The following is a 16634-nucleotide window of genomic DNA, read 5'->3' on the forward strand; positions in this document are numbered from 1 at the left end:
CTGGTGCTATGTGATGACTTTTTACCCCTAGCATCATTTTATGGGTAACCAATTATATACCATGAGTAGTGAGGTCATTTGCCAAATTTATACACTATTGAGTGACAGAACTGGGATTTCTAGCCCTGATTATCATGAACCAGACTGGATAATTTAACTCTCTTGATATTTCATCTTTAACATCATATGACCGATGTAACACACTATAGGGAAGATACTTATAATATATTAAAACAGACGTGTGCCACTACATCCTTATTAAATTGTCTTATTTTTGTATACTAAAGCTCAAAATGATTAGGTTGTAAATATCATAAATGGAAGATATCAGAGGTATTAATTCAAATCAATAATTAATTTACTCCAGATTACATTTTTTCTTCCTACTATATTCTTCTGCTTCCAAATTGAGGTTCTCTGGTGATTCAATAGGGGAAACAATTCATTTGAGGGTATTATTTTTAAAATTTAAAGTTTAGATCATTAGGATGCCTCTTATTGAACCTAGCAATGTACTTTACAAAATTTTAATGTTGGGAGCAACTGAGACCTTGCATTTCCAATGTATGCTATTTCAGTGTATTTAGATTTTTAGGGAAAAAAAATGTTTTCCCTCCTCTTATGAGGAAGGATTCCTTAATGAACAATACTTCTAGTTCTATATAGTAACATTTTTACATTACAAAAATGCAATGCCTATTTCATATTACAGTAAATTATTTTAAAATACATTCTAAGTCTGGGTCTTCGGGTCCTCCCAAGCCCAGTGTCATCTCAGAACATCACATAAAAGCCCTGATATCTACCAGGGGATATTTTAAATCCTTTTTCCCCCCTATACATGAGTAATGAAAATAAGCCATTTAATCTTTACAATGCTGGTGGCTGTTGCTAATGTATTACTAGTTTCTAAGCATTAGAACTTTTCTGCCCTGATGTCAAAGCTTGCAAAGGATGATTCCACAGCGCAAGGAGTAAGCATTCCATTATATAGTGATGGAGATTCCTGAGATTATAGTCGCTTTATAACAAATGATACAGTCCTAGCTTAATTATCCAGAAAATGTAGTTGTCATGGGAGGTACTAGCCAGGAATAGTCTTGTATAAAAGGTGGTTTGGGGGTAATAAATTATGTTTACTTACATGTATTATGTGCGTATAATCGCAGAGCAAATATTTGATACAATACAAAAACAAAGGCATCACAGAACATTGCTGAAGAAAACGTTTTCCTTTAGAAGCATTAGTTCAGTGATTTGGGAACTACAAATTATACTAAAATTAATACTGATAATAATCATGTTAGCATAAGAAAAAGCAACCTTTATTTACATATACCAAAGAATTTTTCAGTTACCAAAGCTTCACTGATAACCAGGTATAGAAGATTTCTCTATCACCTAACAAAAGAGAGTAGCTATCTAGGGTTCCATGGATTATAGGTTGGGGTAAGGTTTGTTTACACAATACTTCTTCTTAGAGTACCTTGGCATCTAAGGCAGTGTTTCTCTGGGTGGAACTTTCTGCACTTGGGCTTTGGGGGAAAAGTGGGGCTGTGGTTTCTGACATCATGCCTATGTTGTTTATAAGTAATAATTGTGAGGAAAATGTAAACATTCAAAATTTTGTAAACTCAGAAAATTTCTGCATCTTCCTTAGCTCAAATGTGCTCGTTATACATGTCATATTTATACCAGCTCCAAGAGATGTTTACATGATTTAGATGCATATATTGCTTTCAATCTGTGTGTAATATACTGAATGTAATGATGTTTTGGCTATGTTTTCCCTATGTAAAATAAGTCATGTTCATAGCATCACATTAATACACACCCATTCCTACATTTTAGGATATGAAGAACTGTGTATTTGAAGGACACTTTGGCATGGATAAACGTATGAATTATGTTATCCAGCTTTACATTGCTATAAAAAATTATCAGAGAAATAATTTAAAAGGGGGAAATATTAGCTTGCCCACTTCTGAGTAGCTCATCAAATTGTAAATGGGTTAAGCTCTAGAGGAAGTGACAGTCCTCAAGACTGCATTGCTTTCACAAAAACTATGCCTCTGGGTGTGGTTGTATTGGGCATGGTGACATGAGTTTCCATGGACATTTACTTAAGTGAGCCTGCTTTATATTTACATAAGTATGCTTGACAAGAACTTATTTTGTATCTTCCACATGTTCCTCCAGGTGTGTTGGGCCATGCCTAGTAATATAGAAATCTAGAAAGTGAAAGTGACATGCAAAAAGATAAATCACAAAATTAATGATAATTCTATAAAGGATATAAAAAGAAATATCATAAATAATGATGTAAAGGCATTCTTTTTAGAAGTAGGGAATCAGTTTATGCATATAGTAGAATATTTTATAATCTACATGTTTTGGTCTAGAGGACTTTTGAAAAAACAATTAAAAGGACAACTCTAACAGTACAATAAAACCAGCAACATGTATGATAGCAATAGCAAATATAGATGGCACAATCATATCCTGGAGTGAATTCCTTTGACTTGATTAATATAGTTTGAGTAGTGAAAACTGAAATGTGTAGGAATAAAAGATTACAATCTCCTAGAAGTCTGCTGTACATATTACTTTATAGAACATGTGGTAGAATAAATATGCAGTGACCTGTGAATCACTTAATTAGGTGGTAGTAAATATTAATAGTAAGTTGCACGTGGTGGTGTATACTGGTACTCCCTGCATGAAGGAGGCTGATGCAAGAGACTTGCTATAACGTCAAGGCCATCCTGTGTTTCAGAATGCATCTAAGTTTAGTCTGGGATACATAGTAAAACTCTGTCAGGAACAAACAAGCAAATATTAATTCTGTGGTTAAATATTGGAGAAAAGATAAATATATACTATGCATGTGATAGCATATAAAGTGTCAATCTAGAGGTATGTATAGTTGGTTTTTTAAATACTCATGAGAATTTTCTCAGTTCTTCAAAAGCTCTATATGGTAGTTATAGTGATGGTGAAATGTCTTAGGTTGTAAAATGACCATTATATGGAGTAACACTAAAAGGGGTTATTCTGTCTGGTTCAGAAATGTGACTTGCCCTTTATAAAATGAAAACAATATTAATTGCTCCTAATATGATGTGATAGAGAATAATTATCACATGAAAATCTTACTCTAACTGGTGTGTGTGTGTGTGTGTGTGTATATAAACAAAGATTAAGGAAAGAAAAAGGGAAAACCTGTGATGATAAATCAGTGGAGGATTTTATAGAAAGATAATGAAGGTTTTTTTATTTATATTGAAATATTTTTATTTATTTATTTTAAAGGGGAGAGAGAGGAGAGAGCAAGAAAGAGAGCAAGAGAGTGAATGAGAATATGAGCATGCTATGGCCTCTTACCAATACAAACTCTAGTTGCACATGCCACTTTGTGCATCTGGCTTTATGTGGGTACTGGAAAATCAACCCAGACCATCAGTCTTTGTAAGCAAATGCCTTTAATTGAGCCATTTCCCAGCTGAAGAATGAAGATGTTTTAGAAAGTTGTTTGAAATGTTTATCAGTGTGACTTCCTCATGTGTGCCTTTGTGTAAATGTAGATGCAGTGCATAAATAACCCTCATGGATACTACATTACAGGGCCGTATAATTTTGAACACTTCAAGAGTTATATGAATGATTTTCAGGTAGGTAGTTGTCAAATCCCGGAACCACATGGCTATACTCAGGAATATGCACACATAGGGTCACCTGTTCCATGAGCGATCTGAGAAATTCATCTTGAATCCTGTGAAGATTAATCATATAGTTGCAAAGCAACTTTAGTTCTTCTGATAGAATTAGCATGTGAGAGATCCTAACTAGAACTTCCTGTGCTTATGGGCAAACTGTCCATCTGTAAGAGTGGACTACATGCAGCCCATTTGTTAAAGGAATATAATGTGACTGCAAAAAATCAGAAAACTATTTTGAGCTTTCCCTTGTAAAAACATGGATGAATGCTGTGTTTGGAACTAAATATTGCAGAGAACTAGGCATAAACAGTGTGAGGTAAGCTCATTAGCATTTTTAGCTAACTGATTCATAAAGTATTTCTGGTAAGAACTTTGAAAGTATAGCTTCACCTCACACTTGTGGGCATATAGCTATGAAGTAATTAGAACAGTTGTGGTGAGGGAACGAAAATCCATGGAAGATGTGATTGGTAAATAAGATGTATAAACTTCTATGAAATTCTCAAATCCACAATGCCGTATGGGACTAGACATCAGTGAATTATAAAACTACTAACCAAAAACAACCAAAAAGAAAATAAAACAAAAAAGAAAAAAATTAGGCACTTCTGAATATTTAAACATTTTTCCTACAGTTAATTACCTATGCCAGAAACATACCCATTGTAGCAGACAGATTCAGGTTTGCTGAGATAAACTTCCTAGACCTGGCAGTTATGGAGGAAGGGGTTTATTGAAGCTTACAGATCCAGAGGAAGTCCCATAATGGCAGAAGAAGCTGGCCTGCCTTCACAGGCCCAAACAGAGAGAGAGAAGTACAAGCCTAAAGGTCAAAAGCCACAGCCCACTTCAGGAACTCCAGCTAGGCACACTTTGCATATCTTTAGATTGAAACCAACCACCACACCTTAAGATCACCCAGTGACATTGCCTCCAGCCAGGAGGCTATAGATGCAAACTACAAACAAATAAACAACTGACTATATTGGGGGCCATCTATTCTATTCAAAGCACCACACCCATTGTCATTAAGAGCTTCACCTTTGAGATGAGATTGCATAGATTCTATATAACCCAACATCTAGGTAGTTCTGTACAAGTTTCTCTGGGCTATGTTTTTGTATTTTGTAAAATGTGAGATATATATTTAAAGAATAATTTTGAAGATAAAACTAAGTGACCTCTAGTTATGTACCTTCTGTAGCAATCAAGCAGTATCAACATTATGACTTATTATATTATTAGTATTAGTAGTGATAATGTTATCAGCAATGTACTTGAAGAAAACAGCAGAAATGTTAGCAGTAGTTATCTTGAATTGTATAGTTAGAAATTTTAAAGATATAGGCATTTGGGGATTTTTCTCATTTCCCTTAGTAATATAATATCCTCATTAATTAAGATGAAAATTCCTAATTATTAAATTATTTCTGTCAGAAAATTTATCTTCAGAATATTAAATGCAAATGATATTCCTTAATGTTGCTTTCACAATTAAACACACTAGTACAATTTAAATTAGATTCTACTTTCTGCCAGGCTATTTTTTAAAAAATCTGATAAAAACTAACACAAGCCACTAATATCAACCTCAGGATATAAAATGAGGGGAGGGTGAGGTATATACAAGTAGATTTCATACCCCAATTGGCTTTGTTTAGAATGTTCTTCATGCTCAGTATTGATGATATCATTGATAATATTTACCCTTTCATGTCCTTCACATTGTAATACATCATAATCACATATTATTGGTTACACAAAAGCTGTATAGGATACACATGATCACCATCCTGCAGCCAAACCCCTACTGCTGAAACCAGGCCTGAATGGTAGGAACTATCAGCTTATACATCTCTCAGTTGTCTTAGCAGGGGGACCATTGGCTGGAAGATAAACCTATGCTTTCCATCCTTAGTTAACCTTAGTTTATCAGGTAACCGCACATTCTGAACAGTTTGGTTTTCTCACTCAACCCAGTGGTAATCTGTTTATTATCTATGAAGCCCTGCATACCAGACACAAAACCATTCTTTCCTTCCAAGCTGCACTAGATTGTACTAAAGAGTTAATGGCATTTCTGTGATATTTTTAGAAGTTTTGCATTTTCACTTAGCTGATTAAAATCCTTGGGGGATGATAATTATGGCTGGATTTTAACAATCATTCAGAAACTCGTGAATGATTCAAAAATCTTTAAATGGCTGTGGCAGAGTTTTATATCTCAAAGGAATTCTTTACACTTATGGAAAATTTGCTTAGATTATAGCCTTTTGTCATATTCTTAGTAAATCTTCAATCAGTGAAAAATGAGTGGATTTGTATTTCTAAAAATAACCTCTTTCACAGGAAGAAGAACTCCGAAAGAGTGGAGAAGCGAAGTATGCCCACTTAAGTGATGAACTTCATGTATTAATTGAAGTGTTTGCTCCACCTGGGGAAGCTTATTCACGTATGAGTCACGCATTGGAAGAAATTAAAAAATTCCTGGTTCCTGTAAGTGTTTTTCAATTTTACAAAGATGATTGCCATCAATTTCTGATTTTAATTGTGCCTTTCATCTTTACTGACATTTTAAAAGAATTAGTTTTGAATATTATCTATCTATAGATTGATTCACTATCACGTAAATAGGATATAAAAATGCACTTATAATTAAACATGGAATTTTTTTTATTGCATGCCATGCACCAGTTTACAAACATCTGAGTAAAATACATAATTGAACTTGTTTGCTTTTTATGTCTTAAGCACTTGACAGGTATTTTTATAATTTATAATTAATAGAAAAAGCACCTTCAGCTACAGAGGAAGGAAAGGGAAGCAGTTAGATTTGTCATAAGACAATAACATTATTTTTTTCAAATATGAAATGTATTACTATGATATATGCCAAGCTTGGTGAGTCATTAAAAATATAGTATAAAATAATAAATATTAATAGATCCATGTATATGTTGACTTCGTAAATGTGTTAATGTCAAGCGAAAATTTTAAAAAATACACTGTGTGATATAGAGAAAGCTTGTTTAGTAAGGCAGTAAATTCAGTTGAAAATTGAGTAGAATTCTCTACTGATTTCTTACAGGGTAAATGAATGAAGTTCCCTAAAGAATGACAATTTAGCATTCTAGGAAGAGCTAATTCAAATAGACATCTTGGCACCAGATTTACAGCTGGGAGGGAGATTAGGAGAAAAGTCTTCAGGAATATTTGGGCAAAGCACTTGAGCACAGGAAATAAATTCTCTGCAAAAGGAAGAAACAATTATTTTGTAAATTCAACAACAAACTCAGAGAAAATGGCAGTTCAATTCATTTATTAGCCACAGTTTTGAAAATAAGAAAATAAAATGCAAATAAAAGAATTACCAAAATGTAAAAGCATTACAATTTAATCCCATTTTCCGTTTTTATGTGTAGCCCCAAAATTATTAAGACAACATCATAAAATAATGCCATTCCAGTATCAGCAATCCTTAAATTTGTGTACACAGAGAATGTCTGCAAAGTCATTAGCTGATGATTATTTGAAACATGTCCCAAGTAGATCATGTGTTTCAAAAAATGAAGGTGCCATGCTTTCCTTCATTTTGTTTTCAATGTAAATGCTTACTGCTATACTGAGTAAGAATTTTTACAGTATGTATTTGAGAACAGATCAGATGAAGACAGAACAAGATAAACCTAGGGTTGCTTATAGCGTTAGTTCATTACATGAATATAGATATGTGTTTAAATATCCAGAGCCTCAGTTTGGTGATTTTTAAAATAAAAATGATTATAACTTACTGACTTTTATCATAATATTATGAATATGAAGTAGTGAAATAAACATAAACAATATTAAAACACAATAAAGAACTATTAAAATGAAGTTTCAAAATCTATTATTATATAAACATGCATATGAATGATTTGTTGATGTAAAATATGAAAAAATAACATATCTTTGACACATAGTAGACCTAGGTGTGGGCTAGGAAACTCTTCTTTATAGTAAATGTCAATGCCTTATCTCATGTTTAGATCTCATGGTACTTATAATCATTTCATTTATATTTTATCCATTTAAATTTAAATGTATGAAACAGAATTGGCAGTTTATTTCTTGGCCAGCATTGTGTTTTTATTATTTGACATTATATTGACCAACTATTTGTTTGACAGTATCCTGTCTACTTAAATGGCCAACCAAAGGCAGCAGTTGAATGATGAACAAAAAACAACTTTCTTGATCAGTATGGGCCACGTATATATACAGCTAATCATGACTGAAAGTTTTATCTTGACCTGTGTGAACTGCCCCTACCCATTCCTGTGATTTCTTCTCTGTGTATCTGACTGTTGCTTGTTTGTGCTCCAGGTATGTTGGCTTTTGTCTGACTAACCAGCCAGGCTTATTGCTTAACAAAGGCCTTTGAAGATTCCTTTCCAAAATGTTGACCTGGCTATCTTCTCATTTAGCTTCTGGTCAAACCTTACATGTGTAGAAAATTCATCAAGTATCTTCTTCCATTGCCATCTTCCATGCATTCCTGTTGTAAAATTGTTCACAGTATTACAGATCACTTTTTACCATACCAATGTATTGCCCTTAACCTCTTCTCTTACTTAGTTCCCTCATTGGCCTTATCATCTTCAGATATTATCCATACATAATTTTAGTCATTCATTGTTGATTTCTTCATTAGAATATGTCAAGGGCCATGCTTTTCTTCATGAAGTATTTAGAATGTGGTTCCATTTATGAATTCCGTTCCAATTGACATTTTCTTCTACTTGCCTTTCTTGCTACAGTTCAAGCAAAGGATTTACATTTGTCTCTTTTAACAATGCTAAGAATCACAAAGAACATAGAATTATGATATTGACATAAGTAAGAGATAATGGCACTTCCATGTACAGCATCCTGTCACAGCCTTAGAATCTTCCCAACACAGCATATCATATAGTATTTAAAATATGAGTTGATAGCCTAAAGTATCTGTTTTTCCCAGCTTAAGTTTCAAGTGGTCACAACTAGAGGTTTACGTGATTGAAGGACAAGGTAGAACACTGGATATGTGGATGTACAGAAATAGACAGATAGAAATATGTTACATGACGCAGAGTGAAATACGTATGTACATATGTTCATGTATATAATTTATACCTATGTAAAGTTGTACATATACTTTACTAGTCTCATGTATTGGACTTTTTTATTGTTGTTATTTTAGAGAGAGAGGGAGGGAGGGAGAGAGAGAGAAAATTGTTGTTCCAGTGCCTCAGCCACTACAATCAAACTCCAGATGCCTGTTCCACCTAGTGGCCATGTGCAACCTTGCTTCACCTTTGTGCATCTGGCTTACATGGGATCTAGAGAGTAGAACATGGGTCATTAGGTTTAACAGCCAAGTTCCACTAAGCCATCACTTCAGACCATTTATTGGGCTTTTAATCAATTCAATACAAATTTTTAAAAACATGAGTCATTCCAGGTATATTCTTTTCTTCATTATATTGGATGTGTAGCCATGCTTCTTAAAATTAGATAATTAAGGGATACTATTTCAAGTTTGAAATTATGAAAATTTATCAGGTTGACTATGGAGAAAAGAAAAAGATTTTGTTTGTTCATTATTTGTCACAATCTTTCTGTATGTATGTAGTATATTTTGGTCATATTCATCCCTATTACCTTCTCTAGTTCCCTCTACCCCCAATGGACAAGAATTAGTTCCAGTTATTACATTTGTGTGTATGTGTGTATGGGGGGGCATGTGTGTGTTTGAATGACTTGCTGATTTTTATTAGGGTTTCTCTGAGCCTTGTAGTGATATTCATTTGGATATTGATATGTCATTTCAGACTAAACATTCAACAGTTGCTTATTCTCACACTTTCCTGAGTTTTGATGAGTAATCATTGCCCACTATAAAAAATAAATTAAAAAAAAAAGTCTTCCATGGCCAAAGCTGATTACAGCACTAATCCATGGGCATAGACATAAATGTTTAGAAGATTTATCGATGGAACAACATATCCATTTATCCAAACAATACTAGTTGCTTTCCTCTTAGACCCTATGACCACCTCAGCCATGGACTTTTGACTATGTTTTCAGTACTAGTAAATTTCTACTTCCTTGTGGTTAAAGCAAGCAGAGGACACCCTGGTTTTCTGTTTTTCAGATTGCTGAGTCTTATCTCTAAAATTGAGAAATGACTCAACCACACAGGAGTATAAGTAGATGGGAAGAAACTGGAAAAGGAATGAAGTGATTTTCATTATAGAAGATGGAAGAAAATCTAGAATTTAATGTGCTGAATATTTTTAACACAGTGTTAGAAGATGATAAAAATATCCTCCATAAGTATTTTATCCACATATTCCATTTATACAATATACCACATAAATAGTATGTCCCTAAAGTACATGCCATAGTTTGATAATAAGTAAAAATCTCATACTTTTTCCCCCTGAGGGTGATTATGTACAATAAAAACCTAATTTATTAAACAAAACTTCACCAGTCAGTAGAAGTTGCATTGATAGATGGACACATATAAAATATGGGAGTTGGCAGACAGATTTTTGCTAACTGTAGCTGAAATTTTGCATTTACAGCAGCAGCATACTACCATCAAAGGAAAGATCAGTTGCCAAATTAAAAAATATATATATATAGAAAAAGTTCAGTGCAGTGAGAAAAGCACAGTCCATAACCTGGTTCTCATTATTTTCATGATGCAGCTGTTGAAATATCATTAAGACTTCCTTCTATTGCTATCTTGAAAACCAGTTAATTTCCTTTTCTTGGAAGTAATCGTAGTGCAATACTGTGGTAGCTAATGAAAGTAAGCACAAAACAACATGAATTTTTGTAATTATTACCTGTTAAAAAATGTTTTCTGTTCTACTATAGCATTACAATCATATTCTGACTTTGAGTAATTTGCAATCACGAAATATTTGCATTTCCTCTTTTTTGTTAAATATTTTTATTTTGTTGTTGTTGTTTATTTTTATTTAGTTATTTGAGAGCAACAGAGAGAGAAAGAGACAGATAGAGAAAGAGAATGGGCGCCAAGGCCTCCAGCCACTGCAAACGAACTCCAGATGTGTGTGCCCCATTGTGCATCTGGCTAACTTGGATCCTGGGGAATTGAGCCTTGAACTGGGGTCCTTAGGCTTCACAGGCAAGCGCTTAACCACTAAGCATTCTCTGCAGCCCAAATATTTTTTATTTTTATTTATTTATTTGAGAGAGGGAGAAAGGGAAAGAGAGAGAGAGAGAACATGGATGCACCGGAACTTCCAGCCACTGCAAAGGAACACCAGATTCAAGTGCCACCCCATGCATCTGGCTTATGTGGGTACTGGGGAATTGAACTGAAGTCCTTTGGCTTTGAAGAGTATTGCCTTAACCACTAAGCAATCTCTCCAGCCCCCATTTCCTTTTTATGATAAGTTGCAATAGATAAGGCAGGCCCATGGCTCAGAATATAGGTAAAAATTTGATTTCTTCTGGGAAAGATCATTGAGAGTAAAATTACTGAAATCCCAAATGACTTCTACATTGTTAATTGACTCCCATAATCTGGGAAACAGATAAAAAGAAGCAATTAGCAACTATTTGAATGTATTTCTTTTTCCCACAAACCCCAATACAAATGTCTTATTTTTCCTCTCCATTAGTTCAGATAATCAAATTTTCCACTTCATAGAAATGGTTGAAATGTATGAATCCACGGTTAGGCTATGCTAATCCATGCTGCATATTAAGAAGGAATTCATCACTAGTTGTCTCTAGGTTCACTTACTGTTGCTGTCCCAAACTTTGAAGCATCTAAGACCACCCAATTTTAGTTGCTATTGCTTTTTGGGATGCCCAGAATCATTTCCTTACTTTCATAAGCACATTGGTTTGGGGTTGATGATTTATTCTTCCCCACTGGCTGACAGTGTAATCAAAAGAGTGCCCTTTACACCTCTTGGAGTTTTTCCTGATGTGCAGGCCAAGTAGCAGTCCTAATGTGAGGGTCGTAAGCTGTATTGTCCAATATCTGTGTTCCAAAAAATACAAGTGACAAGTCCAAGATGGGGATTTCACTTTTCACCTTTAGCTCATACCAAGATAAGAAGGCCTTGAGAGGGTTAAATGCCCCTACAATTACATTATAATAATTACAAATTAAAGATACTAGCAAACCTTATGGTTATTTAAGAATCATGGGTAGAAAAAGTGTCTCAATAATCATATTCTGATTGGGTATGTAATTTTACAACAACTAGTTTAAAAAAGGTAAAATAAATGGTTTTTATTAATGACAATATTTTTCAGTATTGAATGTATTTCAGGAATGATTCTAGGACTTTGTGTTATACCAGCCACTGTCTTTATAAATTTGTAAGCCTGGAAAATATTTCCAAAATTTAAAAGATAAAAATAATAAAGAAAGCCAGATATTGTGGTGCACGCCTTCAATTTCAACACTTGGGAGGCTGAGGTAGGAGGATTGCCATGAGTTCCCCTGAGACTACATAGTGAATTTTAAGTCAGCCCAATCTAAAGCAAGACCTACGAGAAAAACAAACAAAAGAAAAAGATTGATAGTTATTTGAAATTAATTATCATTTTTCTATGCTTACATTTAATATTTATTATTATGTCTTCGAGTTTCTAATATATTTAAAAATTATGATTGACAATACAAGAGAATGATACTTTACACTTTTTTAAGTTAGTTTTGTACTAAGTGAATACAGTCAAATTAATACTATTGTTAGCCTCTTCCGTGTCCTCCTCCCTCCACAGGGATCCTTCTTGTGGGGGTATATGTGTTGTGCATTGTAGTGTTAGCCATCACTTATGGGTAGGAGGAAATGTGACCCAACGTGGGGCTCTAACATTCTTTCCACCCCTTCTTCCACAAATTTCCCTGAGCCATGTTGAGTTCATTTTAGGTCTGCTTCAGTGATAAGGTCTTGGGAGCCTCAGTGTCTCTGGATATCTGCATTGGTAGGAGTTGATTGTTCTCTGTGACTATCTCCTTCACCCTTGTGAAGTGTAAAGTGTGAAGAAAACAGCACTCTTGCCTCTTTCCCCAATTACTCTCAGCTTTAGCTGGAGCCCTTTTGAAATATGATGGGGTGGTTCTTTCCCTAGGATCTGTGTGTATCTGAAAAAGAGAAGCAGATTCTTCAATGGAAGGGAGGGTAAAGAAGGGAGTGGAGGACACAAATATGGACCAAAACATCAATGGTAGCATAAAATTTACATCCTAAAAGGCAGACCAAATGGTTGAACTTTCACCAGGCCCTTTCGGGGGAACATGTGAGTCATAAGGCTCTGGAGATTGTATGATGAAGACTGACTTTAATCTTCTCCTGTATCTGTATCTGTATCTGTATCTGTATCTGTATCTGTATCTGTATCTGTATCTGTATCTGTATCTGTATCTGTATCTGTATCTATCTGTATCTGTATCTGTATCTGTATCTGTATTTGTATCTGTTCTCTCTCTCTCTCTCTCTCTCTCTCTCTCTCTCTCTCTCTCTCTCTCTCTGTCTCTCTATCTCTTTTATAATACTTGCCTTTTTCTTCCCTCTCTTCTTGGGCACTGACCTATAACTCCCAGTACCAGCATGGGGCTATCATCCACAATGAGCTCTTGATCAGAGAGACCTACAAGGTTTCTTCAAAGAAAGACAGATTTCCGTCAGAGTACTTAATGACCCACCAAAGGTTAGTGGTAAGACCCTACTGCTGATGACACCATATGCTGCTGGCACATAACAAGGAGTGCCATAGCTGGAAGCTGGAAGTGAGTCAGTCCTCAGACAGTTAGGGCATCCAGTGCCAGAAGCTGCTACATGGGCAACTGGGGGAAAATGACCAATATCTCTCTAAGCAACTCATGGTCTAACCTACTTAGCAGCAAACAATTTGACATGATGCTCACCCAAGTGCAATAGTGGTGCACAGCCAGGGTGGGAAACCAACTGCTCTTGATTTGGCTACCTGATCTGCTCAGTGGAACAGAACCCATAGCTGGAGCTGGGAAACAATTCAGAACCATATGCAAAATTAAGTCCACTCCTCATTATCAAGCTTCCACCAATCATAGGCTATATGAGGACCTATACCTAGTAAATTCTCTTCAAAAAATAATGGTTGTACCTTACACTTTTAAAAGTACTGACATTATAGACAGCATTTTAAAGTCTTCAAATCACTTTTCAAGATGATTTCCATTACAGAGCATGCTCTCCACTACTTTTTGTGGTTGTTAATTTTACATGAAATAACAGTAAAATAAGAAAAGAAAGGTCACATTACTTTTTAGTTAAGACCTATGACATTCAGAAATATATATTAGCACTCATCAAAAATTTTCAAATATTTAATTAGCATGAAGTGAATAAAGAAAATATGCATAGGGCTGGAGAGATGGCTTATCTGTTAAGCGCTTGCCTGTGAAGCCTAAGGACCCCTGTTCAAGGCTCAGTTCCCCAGGTCCCACATTAGCCAGATGCACAAGGGGGCGCACACGTCTGGAGTTCGTTTGCAGTGGCTGGAAGCCCTGGCGCGCCCATTCTCTCTCTCTCCCTCTATCTGTCTTTCTCTCTATGTCTGTCGCTCTCAAATAAATAAATAAATAAAATGAACAAAAAAATTTTTTTAAAAAAGAAAATATGCATAGTTTTTGTTCGGAAATTGAGAACAGTTTAATTTTTCATCAAATTCAATAATAAAATGGTGGAATTATTTAAAATTGGTTTGAAAGAATTCAGCTTACTCATACAAACATCAGTTTTAGATCATTTTTTAAATGATCTAATCAAATAACATGTAATTGAATTATGAATTATTTATAAATTATGCTGGTTGCAATGATGCTATTTCTAGTTATTCATAGGCACATGTATTACTGTACATACATAAGCTCACTTATCATTTATATTTATTTAGTAAATCTGTTGTGATATTTGAAACCTTTTTGCTTTTACACTGCTACCATATCTCAGGTGCTTTTTATTCACCCTCCTTACTTTGTTCTGGGAGCTTGGTGTTTGTAATAAGGATACTCGAGTTTTTCATATAACAAGATTAGAAGGATTGTATAATTTGAAGAGATTCTATTTATCTTGTAACCACATCTCTTATCTGAGACTTAATATATTCAAATTTTTATTTATCTGTGCTTAGACTGAGAAACAAATTTTGAGTACACATATCTTTTTAATAATTTTACCCAATACTATAAGTCCTGACTGTTATCTAAAGGCCCACTGAAGGGATACAAAATGCCACCTGGGATTGGCAGGTTATTTTCAAAATGAGTTACATTCTACCTTCCTCTGACCTTTCCTTTTCATTCCTAATCTTATTTGAGAAATTTGAGAAGCTCTAGATGTTAATTTATGGGCTGGCATAGGCAGCATAGCAGAAGGAAGTTCTTTCCATAAAGTGGAAGGGGAGCTATCCAAGAAGAAGGGATGTGACAACTCCCCATTAGCCCACCAATGGACACACTATACTTAGGATATGGGGTTTGCTAAAACTATTCCTTTTGTCTTTTATCCCACATACATTTTTAAACATGAAAGAGAACTACAATATAGAAGTGGAATTTATTTATAGAAGTGCTTGGATGCACACTTTGCTTGCATATGCACAAGTTTTGATTTAAGGACGACTACTCTAAAACAGATATCTTAACCAAATACAGAACACAGATCACCTTAAAAAGAAGGGCATTATCAAGCTGTGCTCTACAAGCAAAGATAATCTTGTGCCCTAAAATTTTTCGGGACACACTCTGTTACCCTGCCATATTATAGTCCAGCCTTATTAGCTACAGAAAATGTCCTGTGTGTAAAAATTCCCATACCAGTATAGAATCATTAATATAATTGTGAAATTGAAAGAATGCTTAAACTCAGAATCAATGACAGGCTTCTAGCATGATTTAAATATTAGTAGTTGAAAAACATGCACTTGAAAATGATTCTTTTTTTGGCATCTCCTATAAGGAATTTTCAGATTATGGTAGAATCCAGTCTTAATTAGTTAACCTGAACTGCTGAAAGCTAGGCAAGCACAAGGGAGTGCGGGGCTCCTTCCCGCACAGGTAGTGCTGAGGGAAGGACCAGGTCTGCTGGTTCCTCCCCAGGGGTTGAGGGGATGATGAACATCAGTCGACTCAGAAACCTCCTGGCCACGGGAGAAAAACCACACTGAGTCGGGAGTCTTTGCAATGCAGGAACAACTCGCTTTATTACTCTGAGCAGTTGCGTATATCATGTTGGGGATGAAGGCGGGGATTTTAGGGTGGGAGAAGAGGTAAGGGCCGATAGTAAACTTTAACTATTGAAATGGTAATTACAATTACCAGGAGGAAGTAGCAGGCCAGAAGCCCTTAGGCATCCTGCTGAGTCATAGCTGGCCAGAGACAGGTCGCCAAACTTTAACTAGGCTCAGGAACAGGAAGTTCCACTAGGCCTCATGCCTGGGCCTTTCAGGGCCCAACAAGGGAGGAGTTGTGAACCCAATCAGTGAAATTATCAAGAGGTGAAGGCCAAGATGTTACATGTATACAATCATATAATGTATGTTTTCTTGTCAAGGTAACATATTGAGTACTTGTCATGTTATGTTTAGAAGTGAAGCAGGTGTTTTTTCCTGCACTGTCTTTTAGGAATACTACCATACATGTGCCTATGGTGTCTCCCATCAACTTAGGTGTTCTGAATGCTGATTACTCCCAGCTGATGGAGATTTGGGAATTAATGCCTCCTGGAGGGAATGTATTGTTGGGGGCGGGCTTATGGATGTTATAATCAGTTTCCCCTTGCCAGCGTTTGGCACACTCTCCTGATGCTATTGTCCACCTTGTGTTGGCAGGAGATGATGTCCACCCTCTGC

General features: G+C 35.3%; 1 protein-coding gene across 12 annotated transcripts in view; it reads left to right on the forward strand.

The window, feature by feature from the left end:
• Window positions 1–16634, forward strand: part of Khdrbs2 (KH RNA binding domain containing, signal transduction associated 2) — a 502543-nt gene that overhangs the window by 221444 nt on the left and 264465 nt on the right. For all 12 annotated transcript variants that reach the window (XM_045156384.1, XM_045156386.1, XM_045156383.1 and 9 more), the window contains exon 4: window positions 6069–6215. In XM_045156384.1, coding sequence (XP_045012319.1) covers window positions 6069–6215 — 147 coding nt within the window. The remainder of the gene's footprint in view (window positions 1–6068; window positions 6216–16634) is intronic.

Source organism: Jaculus jaculus, chromosome 8 (assembly GCF_020740685.1).
Source record: "Jaculus jaculus isolate mJacJac1 chromosome 8, mJacJac1.mat.Y.cur, whole genome shotgun sequence".
NCBI lineage: Eukaryota > Metazoa > Chordata > Mammalia > Rodentia > Dipodidae > Jaculus > Jaculus jaculus.